An 18055-nucleotide genomic window follows, 5' to 3' on the forward strand; every position below is an offset into this window, starting at 1 on the left:
CGAGCTTTAGCTACAGTTCGGTGAGGTGGCCTGGTCCTCACAATCATCAGCAGCTTTTAAATATAAATCTGTGAAATGATGCTGTTAGTTCTTAATTCATCCTAACTTTTCTTATTGAGGGGTTAAAAACTAGAGTCAGTTTAAATCTGCTCAAACCTCCCAGTGTGTCCATGGAAAACTCCCAGAGGACGAAGCCGGCGCTCCTGTGGAGCCGACTGAATTGTGATGAAGCTTGTTTTTGATTTTTGGGCTCAGACTGATGAACGTTTGTTCCTTCTCTCCCTCCATCCTCCTTTCATTTTTCCAGACCTCCCTTCGCTCGCTCACCCATCTACCACAGCCCATCCTGGCACACCGGTCGACCTGCCCTCTCTCCCACCCTCCACCCCTCCCACCCTCTTACCCACCCTCATCAGCACCACTCCCAGCAGCTCAGTGCCAGTGCTCAGCCCCAGCAGCCTGCTGTGCAGGCCCCCTCTGAGCATTATGGGTAGGTTTGTTAGCAGACAGCTGTGAGGGTCTGCTATAGCTCACAGAGGGTTAATGACACGTTTTACTAACTACTTCTTCTGTGGTTCTGCTGGCTGCTGCTGCTGCTGCTGCTGTTTTATACCCACAGCTGAAGCTAACAGTCACAACATGTTTCAACTTTGATTCAAGCTCTCTTAAAAACATCATGTTCTTCTTCTACAATGCTTAAATGGTACCAGCGCCACCTGCTATTTATCCCACCAAGCAAATTTCTAATATAACAACAGCAGTTTTAAACTGGACACTGAATTAATATTTGTTCTGGATGGAAACCTGCTTGGGTCAGTGCTCTGACCTGCTAAGCCCTCAGCTCTGCTTCTTTGGCTCCTCTAACAACACAGTTCCAGCCTGTTCCACGCCTTTGTAATGGTCATTTATCCTTTTTCCTCTCCAGGCAGGGCAGCTACCCGGGCATGACACCGCTGGGTGCAATGGGCCCTGGAGGTCCAGGAGGCCACGCAGGTCCTGGAGGTCCTTACAGTCAACAGCCAGGGAGTAACTCTGGGAGGATGACGCCACAGGGACCCCCCTACAGTGCCCCACCATCAGGTAGGAACGCAGACCTGAGCACCTGTCAGAGACTGGTTGGACGTTGCGGAGGTTATGAATTCTGATCTCTTGGTCTTTCAGGCCCCGTGATGATGCCAGCTGAAGGGATGGGTCCTCACGCAGATGCCAAGCAAAGGGTGGAGCTGAGCAAAGAGGGTGTTGGTCCTGTAGGAGAGCCCAAACCCAAGGTTTCTCTCTTTGGATTTTTTTCCCCAACAATATCTTTATTATTTTTTACATTTTAATGACTTACAAACAGTCAGACAGCAAAAAGAAAACAAAAAAGTAATCAGATTTGTCACTCCGTTAAAGGCCTAAATTTATCATTATCCCAAATCAAATGTCATTGCCCTCAGTCCTCGTCCTCCTCAGATAATACAAATCCTTCTACAAAATTCACAAATGGTCTCCACACCTTCTCAAAACCATCCAATTTCCTTTTCAGTATACATGTTATCCGCTCCAATGGCAAAGCCACCATCATTTGTTTTTTCCACTGTGTGATACTCGGTTTCCTTGTTCTTTTCCCATTTTAGTGCGATTAATCTTTTTGCTTGTAACAAACCCCTCTTTGGCTTTTTACTAACCAATTACAGCAGCTGCTTGGTCATGGTTCTGGCTTTCAATTCAATTCAATGTCTTTATTGTCCCACAAGGGGAAATTAGTTTAGTTTAGCAGCTGGAGGATAAAAATAAACAGAACAATACTATAAAATAATAATAACAATAATAATGACAGAAAGTTCAAGGACAATTATTTGCCATTAAGGAGACAAGACGCAGTAGGGATAAAAGAGAGCTTTCTTCTCTGAGCACGCTCAGACAGATGCACGAGCGCCCAGTCTAACGTGAGAGCAGCTTAGCCTCTTCGTAACTGAAGTTCTTCTGATTTTACCACAGTTTAAGTCGGAAGTTTATTTGATGATGTCATTAAATTGCACCTGCCGCAGGTCCGATGCTAGCAAGTTAACTGCTGTTTTTTACACTGATGTGATTAAAACGGAAATAATCCACAGAGAATTTGTAAAAAGTGATAAACCCGTCTGAGCGTGTCGGGGACGGCAGGTCTGTGGGCGGTTCCTGTAGGAAGTGATCCAATGAACTGCTGAACCATCAGTGCCTTAAGCCCCACCCAGTGCTGATGGTTGGCTCCTTGTGGACTCTAACATACTTACCAACCTGTCACCTGACAGTCAGCGGTATCCTTTAAAGAGTTTACCTTGAGAATGGTTATTTCACTGCATCTCTGAGGCTCTCTGTCGGTCTGTATGTGTGGACGGCCTTTAAGGCTTACTGCCGTGAAGGTGAAGGCTGTGTGGCAGCAGATGCTGAGCTGACGCTAACGTGCAAACGGGATCTATTTGTGTTTGTGAGAATGAAGCTGGGGGTAGGAGAGCGATTCCCCCAAGTTTCACCCTTCCTCTCAGGCAGTTCTCTTCATCATGGCTGACAGCACTGATCAGTTTACTCCTAGCAGCATGCCACTCATTACACCTGAACCCGTCTTTGCTTCATCAGCTGGTTTGGAAGAGTAACAGAAACCCAAAATAACCAACACGAGGCGGAGAGCGGCGCTCTCTTTTCTCTTGTCTGTTTCTTCTTGTTTTCCTCACTCGGCTTAGCAGCTGCAGAGTTTCTCCTCCTCCTCACTGCTCTCTCTGACTCTCTTCACCTCGTTATCTAACAGCGAAGTGTCGGCCTTGATCACATCCGCTGCCGAGCTGTTTGTGGCAGTCGGGGTTACGCGAGGCGGTTCAGGTGATGAGCGGAGGCTGCTTTGTTTGCAGGAGAGTCTCAGCTTGGCTTCCTCATTAGACGCCGCCGCTGCTAATTTTTCCCAGTTTGCGTTTCATGCGGAAGCGGTTTGACACTCCACAAGTTAGGTGATGTTTTTTATGTCAACTGTCAGAGAAACTTCAAAATAGATGTGAGAAAACGAGGAAAGTGAAGCGAGTCGTCTGTTCTTGTTCCCTCGATAACGAGAGGAAACCCGATCGGCGTAAACCGTCACCACCTACAGGAGACGGCTTCATCAGCGTGAGCATTTATTGAATCTGTGTTGAGTGACATTTTATACAGGACGGGTTTTATGCTTGATGAGCACTGACAGGTGGAGAGAGCTGCTAAAAGTCACATTTCACTGAAATGAGAACATACAGGATGATGACAAGAGACGCCGGAACAACTCTGCTTACAAACGTGCTGCTTTTTTTGTGCGTTTCCCTGATTTGTCCTTGAGGGCCACCGTACCAGGCTATGTGGTTAGTTTAACAAAGGCTTCACATCCAGAGCAGCACACACCAAAAACCAAGGAGAACCAACCACACAAGTGTGTGTCTTCACTCCTTTCCTGTCGTCTCTAACAAAGACAGACACACACACACACACACACACACACACACACACACACACACACACACACACACACACACACACACACACTCTTTCGTGTTCGCTGTAATTAACCAGAGAGCAGCGGCTGGTTCTCTGCATTTAACCAGCTGTTGGCAGACATGTTGTTTCTGCTGTCGGCTAACTGCAGGTGCTCCAACCTAGACTGCTGCCGGCTGTGAGAATGAAAACCTGAGGAAGAAACAACTCCTTCTGATATGTGTGTGTGTGTGTGTTTGTGTTGTATCAAAGGACTACAGCTCACAGTGTGTGTCCCAGCCCCCCCCCCCCTGCCCCATGTCCCCCAGCTCGGCCAGCCTGTCGTCCTGTCACGGTGAGGACAGCGATGGCCTCAGCAGCCCCGCCTGGCTCAGGACGCCGAGCAGCCCGGTAAGCAGCGCAACGCACAAACACAACAACAGTTTGCACTAATTACATCGACACTTCCTGCTGCTCGTGGATGAAAAACCTCTGACTCCGGATCCCGTCACTTGCAGACGGTTTTTTTCAGACACAAACCGCATGAGATGAATCCGCGTGGTTCAGATGTTATTTTGTGTCCATTTCTTTATCATTCATTGAGTTCATTTGCTTAATTTCATGAAATGTAGCATGTGAGCAGCAAAAGAAACAGACCTGAGGGGTGGGGCAGTTGGTAGTTATATTAAAAGTCACAGAAGATCGTTCTGTGGTTAACGTTCACTTCTGAACGGGCTGCAGGTGATGTCACAGTCATGCAGGCGTCCACCTCATCTGAACTTCCTGTTTTTTTTACCTGTTTCTGGAGATCTGAGATTTTCGTAGGATGAAGCAGCAAAAAGCTGAGGGTTGAGGTGCTTCTCCCTCCACGCCAGCGACTGCTGCCATGTTGACCTCTTGAACTCTGATTCGGAGTTTCTGGTGGATGTTTATTAGTAACGTGGACAGATCTGTCTGAGTGGTTTTAAAGTGCCGCTCATGACTGACGTGCTGCAAACTGTCACCTGTAGACAGGTGTGGGTGTGTCGGTCTTATTTAGAGGTTCCTTTGCAGCTCTGACATGTTGGCTCCGCCTCTGTGATATGGAAAGCTGAAGGTGCTGTCTGTGTCTCTGCAGAAGCCCAGCGTGGCCACCATGACCAACGAGAAGATCACCCGGCTGTACGAGATGGGCTCTGAGCCAGAGAGGAAGCTGTGGGTGGACCGATACCTGTCTTTCATGGACGAGAGGGGCACGCCTGTCCCAAACCTGCCCGCCGTCGGGAAGAAGCCACTAGACCTCTGCAGGCTGTACCTGGCTGTCCGTGACATTGGAGGACTGGCCATGGTGAGGCAGCACTGATCCTCTCTCTGTCTCTGTTTCCTCTTCTTCCTCCTTCAGGGTTCAGCTAATGCCTCATTCATTAGGTCGTGGAGATCGATCGGTAAATAAATTTGGTTGTGCGTTCCTGCCATCTGCTTGTCTCTGAATCCGTGTTCCCGTTGTGGCTCTCAGGTGAATAAGAATAAGAAGTGGAGGGAGCTGTCATCCCTGCTAAACGTGGGGACGTCCAGCAGCTCAGCCAGCTCGCTGAAGAAGCAGTACATCCAGTACCTGTTCGCCTATGAGTGCAAGATGGAGCGTGGCGAGGAGCCACCACCCGAGGCCGCAGGGCCCGCCGGAGACGCCAAGAAACCTCCGTCACTCCAGGCCAAGATCCAGCCGCCCTCCCCGGGTAAGACAGATCTTCTGACACCGGAGAGGTTCACACTCAGCTTTGTGTCTGTTTCCAGCTGAAAGTGTAAAAATCAGAAACGAGAGTGAGACTGTGAGAAAGGAGGTGTTACTGATGCTGCTGTAGGGATCACACACACACACACACACACACACACAGCCAATTATGTAACACACACTGCGAGCTGTCAGGCAGGCTGGAGGAGAGTGTGAATGTAAACATCAGTGACCTCATACTGACCTAATTTCCCACGATGCCGGTCTTGCTCTCTCTTCACTGCAGAGTTGTCTCTTTGTCTTTGTCCTCTCAGTTTCCTTCTTTATCCTTGGTTTCACAGACACACCAACACCAAAGAAACACTGTAGACTGATGAGAGCGCTCTGAAAACATTTCGAACATCTTAAATTTAACTGTCAAATCACAGAATGATAAATAAATGATATTAGAGTAAGTGAATATTTTGCAGTTAAAATGTGATTCATTCCTCTCCTGTCGTTTGCTGGGGAAGTTTGCCTGGGACCCGAGCCCCATGGCTCGAAAGCAGTTTGCTCACTCTGTGTCTGTCATCCATTTTCCGTTTTGCTGGTGACAGCTACGTCTGCTCATCGATCAAGGGTATTCCCAACTCTGGAGTCGCCGCCCTGCCCAGCAGGTCCACAGGTTTAATTCAAGTACCGCTGCAGTCAGCTGTAGATTCTGCAGATAAACCGTCATCAATTCGGTTCGCCCTGCTAAACGTTCACTCTATAGTAGAGATGGCACGTACCACTTTTTTATGTCCGATACCGATATCATAAATTTGGATATCTGCCGATACCGATATGAATCCGATATAGTGTTTTTTAATCAACAAAACTGTTTTTTAAATATCTTGCTGCATTTTGTATAAGTTCATACTCAAGTTTAAAACAACAACTACACTAAAGCTATTCTGTTATACCTGTATGCAAAAAAAAAATATTTCATAGTTCAGCAATACTGATCAATCTAATAAACTTAAACCTACACCATCCTCCCTATTCTGGTATTTTAAAGAGTACTTAGCATAAATATTAAGCAACCTAACTAATAGGGTTCCAACTCCCAGCAACAACAAAAATAAATAAATAAAAAATAGGGAACCACCCCTCACGCTCCACCTCATGATGCTTAATCGACGTAATCAACCTTAATTTGATGCAGTGTGGAAAAAAATGCACAGAAATCAATTATTTTTCAAGAAATATTAAATAGATTCAACATCTTTCTTCAACAAAATTGCAGACTGCACAGATGGTACCTTCCCAAAGGAAAAAGTACTATAGCTTACTAGGGTATATATATTAGACTTAATAGTTACTATATACAGTAATTGACTTCTATTCATTTTACATCAAATTAGAGATGGCACGATACCACTTTTTTATGTCCGATACCGATACCATAAATTTGGATATCTGCCGATACCGATATGAATCCGATATAGTGTTTTTTAATCAACAAAACTGTTTTTTAAAATATCTTGCTGCATTTTGCAAGTCTGCAAGTTCATACTCAAGTTTAAAACAACAACTACACTAAAGCTATTCTGTTATACCTGTATACAAAAAAAATATTTCATAGTTCAGCAATACTGATCAATCTAATAAACTTAAACCTACACCATCCTCCCTATTCTGGTATTTTAAAGAGTACTTAGCGTAAATATTAAGCAACCTAACTAATAGGGTTCCAACTCCCAGCAACAACAAAAATAAATAAATAAAAAATAAGGAACCACCCCTCACGCTCCACCTCATGATGCTTAATCGACGTAATCAACCTTAATTTGATGCAGTGTGAAAAAAAATGCACAGAAATCAATTATTTTTCAAGAAATATTAAATAGATTCAACATCTTTCTTCAACAAAATTGCAGACTGCACAGATGGTACCTTCCCAAAGGAAAAAGTACTATAGCTTACTAGGGTATATTAGACTTAACAGTTACTATATACAATAATGGACTTCTATTCATTTTACATCAAATTAAAACTTTGGGTGTCAGATAATTATTTATTAAAAGCTCGACATTTTAAATGAGAATAAGAAAGAAAAGTATGTCTTTGTGCCCCCTTTTCCCTGTTCATGCCCTATCGGCCCCCCTGGCTAAACTTTGCTAGATCCGCCCCTGCACAGTTACCAGCGTCAGCTACGTAGAAAAAGATCCTGGAGTAGAAAGTAATATTAAATAAATTCTAACAACAGCTTATCAAGCTTAAACGTGCTGCTGTTGTTCAGCCACTGGTTTCCTCTTTCTGGTGCAAAGTGGGCCAAAAACAAACAAGAGAGACGGACTCGCGACAGAAAAGCCGATCAGCTGATCATTTAAGCAGTTTCACGATTGAAGTAGCAGCCGGAGAGCGAGAGGCAGTCGCTTGTTAAGCTTAACGTGGGAATGCTTTACAAACATTCAGAGATGGACTTACACACTTGCTTTACTTCTCTCGGGGATAACTTTGTCGGAGATGAAATGCCAGGTTGCTAGCGAAGCTCCACATGCTATCCAGACCACCAACAGGTCCGGCATGCCACAGCTGCTCTATCACGTGATGCATACTGCTCCGACTGCTAACGTTCTGAGGTGAGTTACGGCGTGTTGCAAGTTTTGCGAGGTGCTTTCGTGATATTTAATGGATCGGATTACATTTTTTATTTTTCTCCGATATCCGATCCAGTAATTTAGGTCAGTATCGGACCGATACCGATACGTAATATCGGATCGGTCCATCTCTACATCAAATTAAAACTTTGGGTGTCAGATAATTATTTATTAAAAGCTAGACATTTTAAATGAGAATAAGAAAGAAAAGTATGTCTTTGTGCCCCCTTTTCCCTGTTAATGCCCTATCAGCCCCCCTGGCTAAACTTTGCTAGATCCGCCCCTGCACAGTTACCAGCGTCAGCTACGTAGAAAAAGATCCTGGAGTAGAAAGTAATATTAAATAAATTCTAACAATAGCTGATCAAGCTTAAACGTGCTGCTGTTGTTCAGCCGCTGGTTTCCTCTTTCTGGTGCAAAATGGGCCAAAAGCAAACTAGAGACACGGACTCGCGACAGAAAAGCCGATCAGCTGATCGTTAAGCAGTTTCATGATTGAAGTAGCAGCAAGAAGAGGCAGTCGCTTGTTAAGCTTAACGCAGGAATGCTTTACAAACATTCAGAGATGGACTTACACACTTGCTTTACTTCTCTCGGGATAACTTTGTCGGAGATGAAATGCCGGGTTGCTAGCGAAGCTCCAAATGCTATCCAGACCACCGACAGGTCCAGCATGCCACAGCCGCTCTATCACGTGATGCATACTGCTCCGACGTGCTAACGTTCTGAGGTGAGTTACGGCGTGTTGCAAGTTTTGTGAGGTGCTTTCGTGATATTTAATGGATCGGATTACATTTTTTATTTTTCTCCGATATCCGATCCAGTAATTTAGGTCAGTATCGGACCGATACCGATACGTAATATCGGATCGGTCCATCTCTACTCTATAGCAAACAAATCATTTATTCTAAATGATCTTTTTATTAAAGAGTCTCTAGATTTTATGTGTCTGACTGAGACGTGGCAGCAAAATAAGGATTATGTCCACTTGAATGAAATCTGCCCGTCTGGCTGTTCTGTCATTGGAACTCCGCGTCGTTTAGGACGTGGTGGAGGACTTGCTGCTGTTTACCAGGACAGACTCATATGCAAACTGATGACCTCGGACTTCTTTTCTTCATTTGAGTCACAGATGATGAAGGTCGGTTCTCTGAAAACCTTTTACTGTATTTTAATCTATCGACCTCCTGGACCTGCTGGGGTCTTTCTAACTGAATTTAACGACCTTCTGACATCGATCATTAAACTGGAGAAGGTTGTAATATTGGGAGACTTAAACCTTCATATTGATGACGCTTCCTGTAACACTGTTGCTGAGCTCATCACTATCACTGAGTCTGTTAACTTTAAGCAGCATGTTTCTGGCCCCACACATACAAAGGGCCACACTCTTGATCTTGTTTTCTCCCTGGGTTTGTATGTGTGTATGTGTGGAAGATGTCCATGTGAGTGACCATAGTTGTATATTCTTTAATTTGTCATTTTACGTGGATCCTTCACCTCCTAAATTGATGATCCAAAGGCGGATTATAAACCAGGATGCTGCTAGAAGGTTTTCTGCCATGTTTGTCCCTCGCATGGCTCAAAATGATATGGATTCACTTATTTTGTCTTTTAATAATCAATGTAAATCTATTTTAGATACGGTGGCACCTCTGAAACTAAATGTTGTCCATTCTTCAAATTTCTGTCCTTGGATAAATGAAAATATTCGAAATTTTAGGAGATATTGTTGCAAATTAGAACGTTTATGGAAGGCTTCCAAGCTTGAGGTCCATAGGGTACATCTCAAGGAATCAATTTTCTCACTTAACGACATGATAAAAAATGCCAGAACGGAATATTTTGCTAATCTAAAAGCTTCAAAAAAGAAAAATCCCAGAGTATTGTTTGATACAATTAAAAACATTGTCTCTCCTGATATTCCTCATGTACCAGTCTATACTAAATCTGATTGTAATGACTTTTTAAACTATTTTGTTAATAAGGTCGCTGCTGTCAGGTCTAATATTTCTCCATCATCCTCTCAGTATCACACTGACACGTTGCTTACCTCTGATACCTGGTCCTCTTTTACTCCTGTTACCTTACAGGACATCAGTGCTCTGCTTGGTTGAATGAAACTGACTTCAAGCCACCTTGATGTACTTCCTCCATCATTTTTCATTAGTGTGTTTGACTCTATTGGCCCCTGTATTCTGGGAATAATTTTTTTTTTTTTTTTTTTTTTTTGCCTGTCCCGTTTGGCTCTTTTGCCATCAGAATTGTTGTCTAAAGGCAAAGAAAGATGCCCAACAGATTTACTTTACCAAATTGACCATCCCAGCCTTGCCATAATGGTCCATTTGATTCACCTTTTATTGTTTATTTTATTTTCACTTGCTGAATACGGGACAGACTTGACTGGAGGAAAGAAGGGGAGAAAGAAAGAGGGAAAGAAAAACAGCTGAGAAGAGGGACGGGGGAGAAGGGCAAAAAACAACAGAATGGGCAGAAAGAAAAAAAGAAAAGAAAAGAAAATGCATATATCGATCACCTGGATCACCTGTTGAGAAAGAAAAAAGAAAACAAGCAGAAGAGAACAAGAGTAATAGAATAAACAACATCACAATGATATATGGGAATATGACAGTAAATACTAAATATTAAACATTATTGTGCAGCACATAAGATCAACAGAACACAGTGAGGTAGGAGCCAAAAAGGGTGTAGTTTGTGGGTGTGATCACCCGTGTGTACACCTGTGAGCATGGACGCGCTTGTTTTTTTAAAGGTTCCTTCATGTAATGATCTGCTAGAGGGTGTGGGGGGGCCACAGCCCCGTCCTCCAGGGCATGAAGCAGGTATGGAGGAGATCAAAACTCCAGACATCCAGAGGCCCCCAGAACACAAGAGACCAAGGAAGACCAACAGAGGGGCAGCCGCGCCACTGTCCCAGAAAGAGCTGAGGAGAGTCCCAGATGAGGGCTCACTCAGCAGCCGCGGAGCAGAAGCCAGGGGGGGTTGCAGTGATGCGCCCGTGAGCTCCGCCGGCAGCCAGCCGTGCCTGAGTGACCGAGCCCCAGGCCGAGAGGCCGGGGGCACCCCACCTCCGAAGTGGCCCGAGCGAGCCCCAGGCTCCAGGCCCCGATAAGCGGCCGCCAAGGAGTGAGCCGGTGTGTACCTGGACGCCCATCCCCAGACACAAAGAACCACCAACGCACCGATGTCTGAGGGAGTCCGCCACTGGCAGGGGAAGTGGTGGGGGGGGGGAGATAGACCTCCAAACCTTGGAGGGCCTGAGATGTCCCCAGAGAGGTGGCGTCTGACACCCAACCTGACATATAGACACAGACATACAGGCACACACAGACACAAACATCCATTCCCACCCTCATGCTCTCATATGCACTTACTCCACACTCAACCAACGTGGAGACAGACATAAAGAGACGCTGTACACACGATCACACTCCCCAAGCGTACTCTACGAACCGGGTCTAGGTACCCTTGCCCCTGGAGGGGGGAACTGCACCCAGACCGTGTTACCCTTTTCCCTGCGGTGGGGAGAGGCAGACCGCCCCGACTCCGCAGCAGCAGGGAGGCCCCACACTCCAGACCGCAGTCGGACGGCCAACTCCTCCTAGCCCCCCCGCTCCAGCAGGTCGCAGAGAATGGGGGTGAGAGAAGACTCCAAACCTCCCTCCACCCACACATGCATCAACACCCATTGTAGTGTTGATGCATGTGTGTTCTAAGGTGCATTTAAAACCCAGGAGGGCATGGAGCTACCTGCCAGAGAGCAGCAGGTAAGCGCATAGTCCCTCCTGCTAGCCCTCAATGTCTACATGTATTTAAAATTGAGAGGTGGGCAACGACGCCAGGGGTGAGGTGTACACCCTGATGGTCTTTTGGAGTCCGTGTAGCGTTCCCACCCCCAAGATCCTATATGTATGTGTAATGAGAGTGTGAGTAATGTGAATGTCTAAGTTGTGGGATAAAATTGAGGCAGAGGCAGCCAGAAGGGGACGGGGGGTAGCCTCCTCTGCACCCTGGTGACATACCCCTACTCCAAGGCCCTGCATGTGTGGGTGGTTGTGGTGGAGCGGGAAGAGGGAGGCTGCTGGAGATGGGGAGGGAAGGAAGGGAGGGGCAAGTGACCCCTCCCTGGGGCCAGCTCCCCTGCTGACCCCAGTAGGCACCCCCATACTCCGCGACCCGCCAGGGAAAGGGGGCCCAGGCCAACCAGGACCCAAGCCCCCGAGGCCCGGCCAGGGCCCCAGCCCAGAGACGGAGAAATAATTAATACTTCTCTTTATACTGGCTCAGTTCCCAGCTATTTTAAACAAGCTATTGTTGAACCAATATTAAAGAAACCAAATTTGGACCCATCTCTTCCAAGCAGTTACAGGCCGATATCAAAATTATCATTGGTGTCAAAGATCTTGGAAAAAACAGTTGCAGAACAACTTAACAACTTTTTGGAAAAGAACAATGTTCTGGACATTTTCCAGTCTGGTGTCTAGTGACATTCTGATGGCAGCAGACTCTGGAGAGTACACTGTTCTGGTTATGTTGGATCTCAGCTCTGCTTTTGATACTGTTGATCACAGCATCATGATAAATAGGCTGAAGGACTTGTTTGGGATTACTGGTGTTGTTTTAAAATGGTTTATGTCGTATCTATCTGAGAGATCCTTTACTGTCTGTATAAATCATGTGCTGTCGGAAACATCAGTTCTGTCTTCTGGGGTACCTCAAGGATCTGTTTTAGGTCCTATTCTCTTTTTGCTGTATATACTCCCTCTAGGCCACATTATCAGACGTTACAATAATATTTCTTATCATCTCTATGCTGATGACATTCAGTTGTACTGTTCTTTCAAAGCTTCTGAGTTGTATAAATTGTCTTGTTTAAATAATTGTCTGTCAGAAATCAAACAATGGTTAAATGACAATTTCCTTCAGTTAAATGCAGATAAAACAGAAACCTTGATTATTGCTCCTGATCACATGTCTTCAGAAATTAGGCAGCAGATCAGTTTTTTAGACCCTTCCATTAAATCGAGTCTCAGAAACTTAGGTGTTATTTTCGACAGTTCAATGTTGCTTGAGAAACTCTCTAAACAACTGTTTCAAAACTGTTTTTATCATCCAAGAAACATTTCTAAACTCAGGCTACTGGTGTCAAAGGCAGAACTTGAGATGATTCTTCATGCTTTTATCTCTACTCACTTGGAGTATTGTAATGGTCTTTTTACTTGTCTCAACAAATCAGCTCTGGATCGCCTTCACACTGTACAGAATGCTGCGGCGAGACTTTTAACTGGCACAAACAAGAGGTCACACATTACTCCAGTTTTGGCTTCTCTTCATTGGTTGCCTGTAAATTTTAGGGTTCATTTTAAAATTTTAGTTGTAACTTTTAGAGCTCTGCACAGTGAAACCTGTGCACTGATTTATCACAGAGTGGTGAAGGTCACAGCTATCGGCCGCATCACTTATCAAATCAATCAAATGTTTGGTTTGTAAAATGAGGTTTGAGTCGACTTTATTTATTTTTGTCTTACAAGACGCAAACAAACCTAAAATGTTCCTATAAACTGTTTGAAAATATAAAATTCAGTGATTTGTAGTAGGGCTGAACGATTATGGAAAATAATCTAATTGCGATTTTTTGCCCCAATATTGCGATTGCGATGCGATATGCGATTATTTTTTAAGGTCTTTGTCTTCTGTATTATTAAACAAAGACAAGCAATACATCATATAGTATGGCCAATACTATATTACATTAATTTTAAACTGTTCTTTCCTGGAAGACAGACCTCTGTTATGATGACATGAGGTGATGCATGAATTGATGACTGACATTTTTATTTAACTTCTTCAATCACAACAGTATATTTGAACATACACAATAGTTTATTTTTAGCTTACAAACATCTGAGCATAAAGTGCTGACAAGGAACCCTGGTGTAAACATTAAAATGAAAGTCAGTACAATGTGCAGATTGCAGAAATATACATAAACAAAATCAGTGGCTTTACCACACTCAGTTTTTCGACATCTGTGAACTACTAGACAGTCATTCAATTAAAAAATAATATTAAATAAATAAAACTAATAAATAAAAAATACACACATCTTACTGATCTCTGCAGTCAGTAACATTACACATAAAGTGCAAACATAATAGCAATTGTATAAACACACACACAAACACGCCTTTAAAGTTTAAAGGCGTGAAATTGGACGGTCTAGTTCTGATTAGCGTCACCGCTGTCTCGGTGGAGTTTAATAAACTCCGCCGTCTGCTTCTTGCTATCTAAAATATAACCAGACACTGGTGTAAATTCTCGACTGTCTCATACTTCTGTTTAATAAGTTTTCTGTTTGACGTTTAGTCAGCTGTGTGAAAACCAAGGAGGAACCCACCCGCGGGATTAATAAAGTTTTATTTTATCTAATCTAATAACTTTAATCTCAGCCAAACCGATTTACTCACGAACAAACAAAACACTGAAAAAAGCCCAACAATAACATTTTTAGGTTGTCTAAGTGACTTATATATTACGTTTAACCCGAGCAGCGAAACTCCGCGGTGATCTGAAAATGATGTGCCGGGAGTTGTGCCGTTCTCGGCCGCATCAGTTATCCTCGAGCTCCCGGCTAGCTGTCGAGCTGGTGGGTAGCAGACGCCTCTGAAAACGTTGAAGCACTTTTGCAAATATGGGATATCTTGATAAACCGAGCAGATATTTGATGTTTACACAACTACTTTCTCGCCTGAAAATATGTTAAAAGTTTATTTTGTGACCCAGAAAGATTAGTATGAGTAATTTTAAAACTTAGTAGCGGCCGCCATTGCTGGAAACTGGAGTTTGGCTGGGCCGCGCTATGAATTCTGGGATATGGTAGTAATTTGGACAGCCTTCGGCGCGTCGCTGTGACGTAATCGGTCTACAAATGCGGCCTCAGGAGGATGCAGCCCATGAATTTGGACATGTCCAGAGTATAATCGCAGCCTTTGCGGTTAGAAAATTGCACTTGATCATGTCGCGATATTATCGCAAATGCGATATATCGTTCAGCCCTAATTTGTAGGTCAGCCAATTGATTAGACAGCAGCTGATGAAGAAGGCGTGTCTGAGCTCTGGTGTGCGGTGTGATGTCACATGATTATGTAACTCTGGTCTGTGTCTCTGCAGCGAACTCGGGCTCTCTGCAGGGTCCAAACACCCCTCAGTCCAGCAGCAGCTCCCTGACCGATGCCCCCGGAGACCTGAAGCCCCCGACCCCCGCCTCCACCCCGCAGAGCCACATGGCCCCCCAGCCTGGAAACAGGTAGGGGCAGAGCTTCAGTGTTAAACACACCTGAGCAAACTGCACATGAAGAACATGAAGAAGCCACAACAGAGTGGAACTTAAAGGTTTTCGTTCGCATCACGATTGCACAGCTGCAACTGTGATGCCTCCGAATTACACATCAGGCTCAGTCTGTTGGTGCAGTAACCTCACAGGCGCCATGTTATTGGTCACATGATGTCACTAAAAAGGCTCCAGAAGGACCAGCTCAGGTGAAGCTAGCAGACAGCTAGCAGTTACAGCTGCCTCTGTTACCATCCATCTGCAGGTTTTATGCTGCGTGTGGAGGTAATGATGTGAACCCGAACACTTTCATGTGACTCTTATGTCTGTGTTTTATGTTTAGGAGCGTGGGAGGAGTCAGTGTGCAAGACCCATTCTCTGAGGGTAGCGATCCAGCCTTCCACAGCAAACGAGGCCTGGGACCCGGCGGTGCTCCCTACCAGCAGGGAGGTGGTCCAGGAGACCCTATGAGGATGCAGTATGATGCCAACAAAGACCCTTATGGAGGAGTGAGGAAGGGTGAGGAGGGAAGAACTGAGGAGGACGTGTTTGTTTGAGAACCAGGAACACTGATAACACTTTGTGTTTTCAAGAAGCAGTAATCCATGCAGTTCTACTGTATTTAGTCCACTGCTTCCCCCTGGTGGTTGAAGCTTGAACTTTCAGTCTGACTGCAGTCTGACTGCAGGAGCTGCTGCAGATTACATCACATTATCGTACATCACCACCGAGCCAGTTTCACATCAGGGTTCATAGTTTAACACATAGCTCAGGATCAGTGTGTCTTTCTGGGGTTCACAGCAGGTTTTTGATTCTGCCGTCAGGTCCGGGTCCCGGCGAGGCCTTCAGTCCCGGTCAGATGCCCAGCGGTGGAGCCATGCAGGACATGTACCACCGTGGGCCACCCTCTGGACCGCTGGCAGGGATGGGCCCCAGACCCCAGTACTCCTACAGCCCCGGCTATGAGCGCAGGTGAGATTCTGCTCAAGATTTAAAGAAGCGTTAGCCCCACACAGATGTGAGTCTGTCTGAACTCAGCCACTGTATTCCCACCAGTTAGACTAAAAAAATGTCTTTCGTGTTTCACAGGAGTCCAGTTTTTCTGAATGTATTTAAAATCTATGAATGAAAAAGTGCACATAACTGTGAGTGATTCAGTTTTGCCCTGCAGCACGTCTGCTGTTTGTACACACACAGTTTGGTTTCTTTTTGTTTGTATTAAAAAGTTTAGCCGTGTAACTGTTTATCATCATGGCACTGTCAACTCTATGAACCAATTATTAAAAATGTTTTAGAAGAAGAAATAATCTCAAAGTGCAAACAAGGCTTTAAAAAAGTCTTAGGTGACAACTTTAAACACGGGAAACCAGCTGAAGTGTCTCTACTGCAGGAGTTCACCTGTTTGTTTCCCACAGGCCGGAACATGCGATGGGCCCTGAGGGAGGCATGGCGCCCCCCGGAGGCCAGAACAGCATGGGTCCGTCTGCAAACGAAGCCAGCATGTTTCCCACCAACAGATTCCCCCACCAGAGGTGAGAGCGTGGATGTAACCAGCCCTCAATTATAGAGCTTTCATGTGATGTCATCTTTGTCATTTGTGTGACACTGTCTGTTCACGGGAGATTTGCTCCAAATATCAGATCATAGTCTAAACCCGGCCAAGTTTAAACAGTTTAACATGATTATGGGATCATTTAAGTTTCCTGTGTTGGCTCTTCAGGCACGGCCATGACGGTTATGGGCAGCAGTATCCTCACGGCATGGCCTACAGTTCCCATCAGTCCCTGTACCCTCAGCAGCAGGTAAGCGCCTCCTAAACGAGTCCCGATTGGTGTGATAAATCACGTCACTGAGGGGTCTGGGGGTACTTCAGGTCTGGATTCATTTCTGGTGTTTGTCTGCAGGGATACAAGCGTCCAATGGAGGGGATGTACCCGCCAGCGAAGCGTCACGAGGGCGAGGCGTTCGGCGTGCAGCAGTATGGCTCTCAGCAGCCCGACATGTTCCCCGTCTATGGGGGAGGAGGTGGGGGCTACATGGGCCCTGAGCGCCGGCCCATCCAGGGCCAGTACCCGTATCCTTACAGTCGCGACCGCCAGGGCCCCCCGCAGCACAGCATGATGAGCTCAGGGCCGGCGGCGGTGTCTGGGGGGTCCGGGGAAGTGCCGCAGGCCAACATGTGGCACCCCAGGACAGATATGGGCTATACGTACAGCCGGCAGGGTCAGGGACCCGCCTATCGAGGGGATGACCAGGAGAGCAGGGCTCCACAGGACGACCAGTGGGCCCCCGGTCACCCGAGCCAGCGCCAGACTCCATACCCCCCCCACTCTTCAGCCGCCAGCGCCACCTCCATTCCTCCTCTGCCCTCCAGACAGCCTCCCGCTTCTTTCCAGGCCACACCCACCATCCCCAACCACGTGACTCGCTCTCATAGCCCCTCCACATTTCCCCGGCCCATGGGGAGCTCGCTGTCACCCAACAGCGCACCCTACCTTCCCTCCATGAAGAAACCACCAGTGCTGGGAGCGCCGCAGGGACCGCTGACCTCTCAAACCGTCTCACTCATCAACAGGGAGGTCAGTTTCCCCCATGGCTCTGTGGAGGCCACGCCCCCCAAACTGAAACCACGGCGACGACTGACCGCTAAGGACACAGGTGCGGCACACACACAGAGACACACACATCAGAGGGAGTTGTTTCTTCTTCAGGTTTTCATTCAGCCGGCAGGCAGCCGGGGTCAGCTGACACTCACTCTGTGCTGTTATTGGTCAGGAACCCCAGAGGCGTGGCGGGTGATGATGTCACTGAAGTCTGGCTTGTTAGCAGAGAGCACATGGGCATTGGACACCATCAACATCCTGCTGTACGATGACAGCACCGTCGGCTCCTTTAGCCTCCCGCAGGTCAGAGCCTCAT

General features: G+C 46.1%; 1 protein-coding gene across 2 annotated transcripts in view; it reads left to right on the forward strand.

Annotated features, from left to right (window-relative positions):
- The window catches only part of arid1b (AT-rich interactive domain 1B), a 43049-nt gene that overhangs the window by 21764 nt on the left and 3230 nt on the right, over positions 1-18055 (forward strand). The window contains exons 9-21 of one of the 2 annotated variants that reach the window (XM_026142672.1): positions 308-490; positions 926-1080; positions 1162-1268; positions 3724-3861; positions 4568-4777; positions 4946-5165; positions 14977-15112; positions 15480-15655; positions 15961-16108; positions 16552-16668; positions 16857-16938; positions 17041-17794; positions 17912-18042. In XM_026142672.1, the coding sequence (XP_025998457.1) occupies positions 308-490; positions 926-1080; positions 1162-1268; positions 3724-3861; positions 4568-4777; positions 4946-5165; positions 14977-15112; positions 15480-15655; positions 15961-16108; positions 16552-16668; positions 16857-16938; positions 17041-17794; positions 17912-18042 (2557 nt within the window). The remainder of the gene's footprint in view (positions 1-307; positions 491-925; positions 1081-1161; positions 1269-3723; positions 3862-4567; positions 4778-4945; positions 5166-14976; positions 15113-15479; positions 15656-15960; positions 16109-16551; positions 16669-16856; positions 16939-17040; positions 17795-17911; positions 18043-18055) is intronic. The other variant, XM_026142673.1, reaches the window with a different exon arrangement.

Source organism: Astatotilapia calliptera, chromosome 15 (genome assembly GCF_900246225.1).
Source record: "Astatotilapia calliptera chromosome 15, fAstCal1.2, whole genome shotgun sequence".
NCBI classification, from domain to species: Eukaryota; Metazoa; Chordata; class Actinopteri; order Cichliformes; family Cichlidae; genus Astatotilapia; species Astatotilapia calliptera.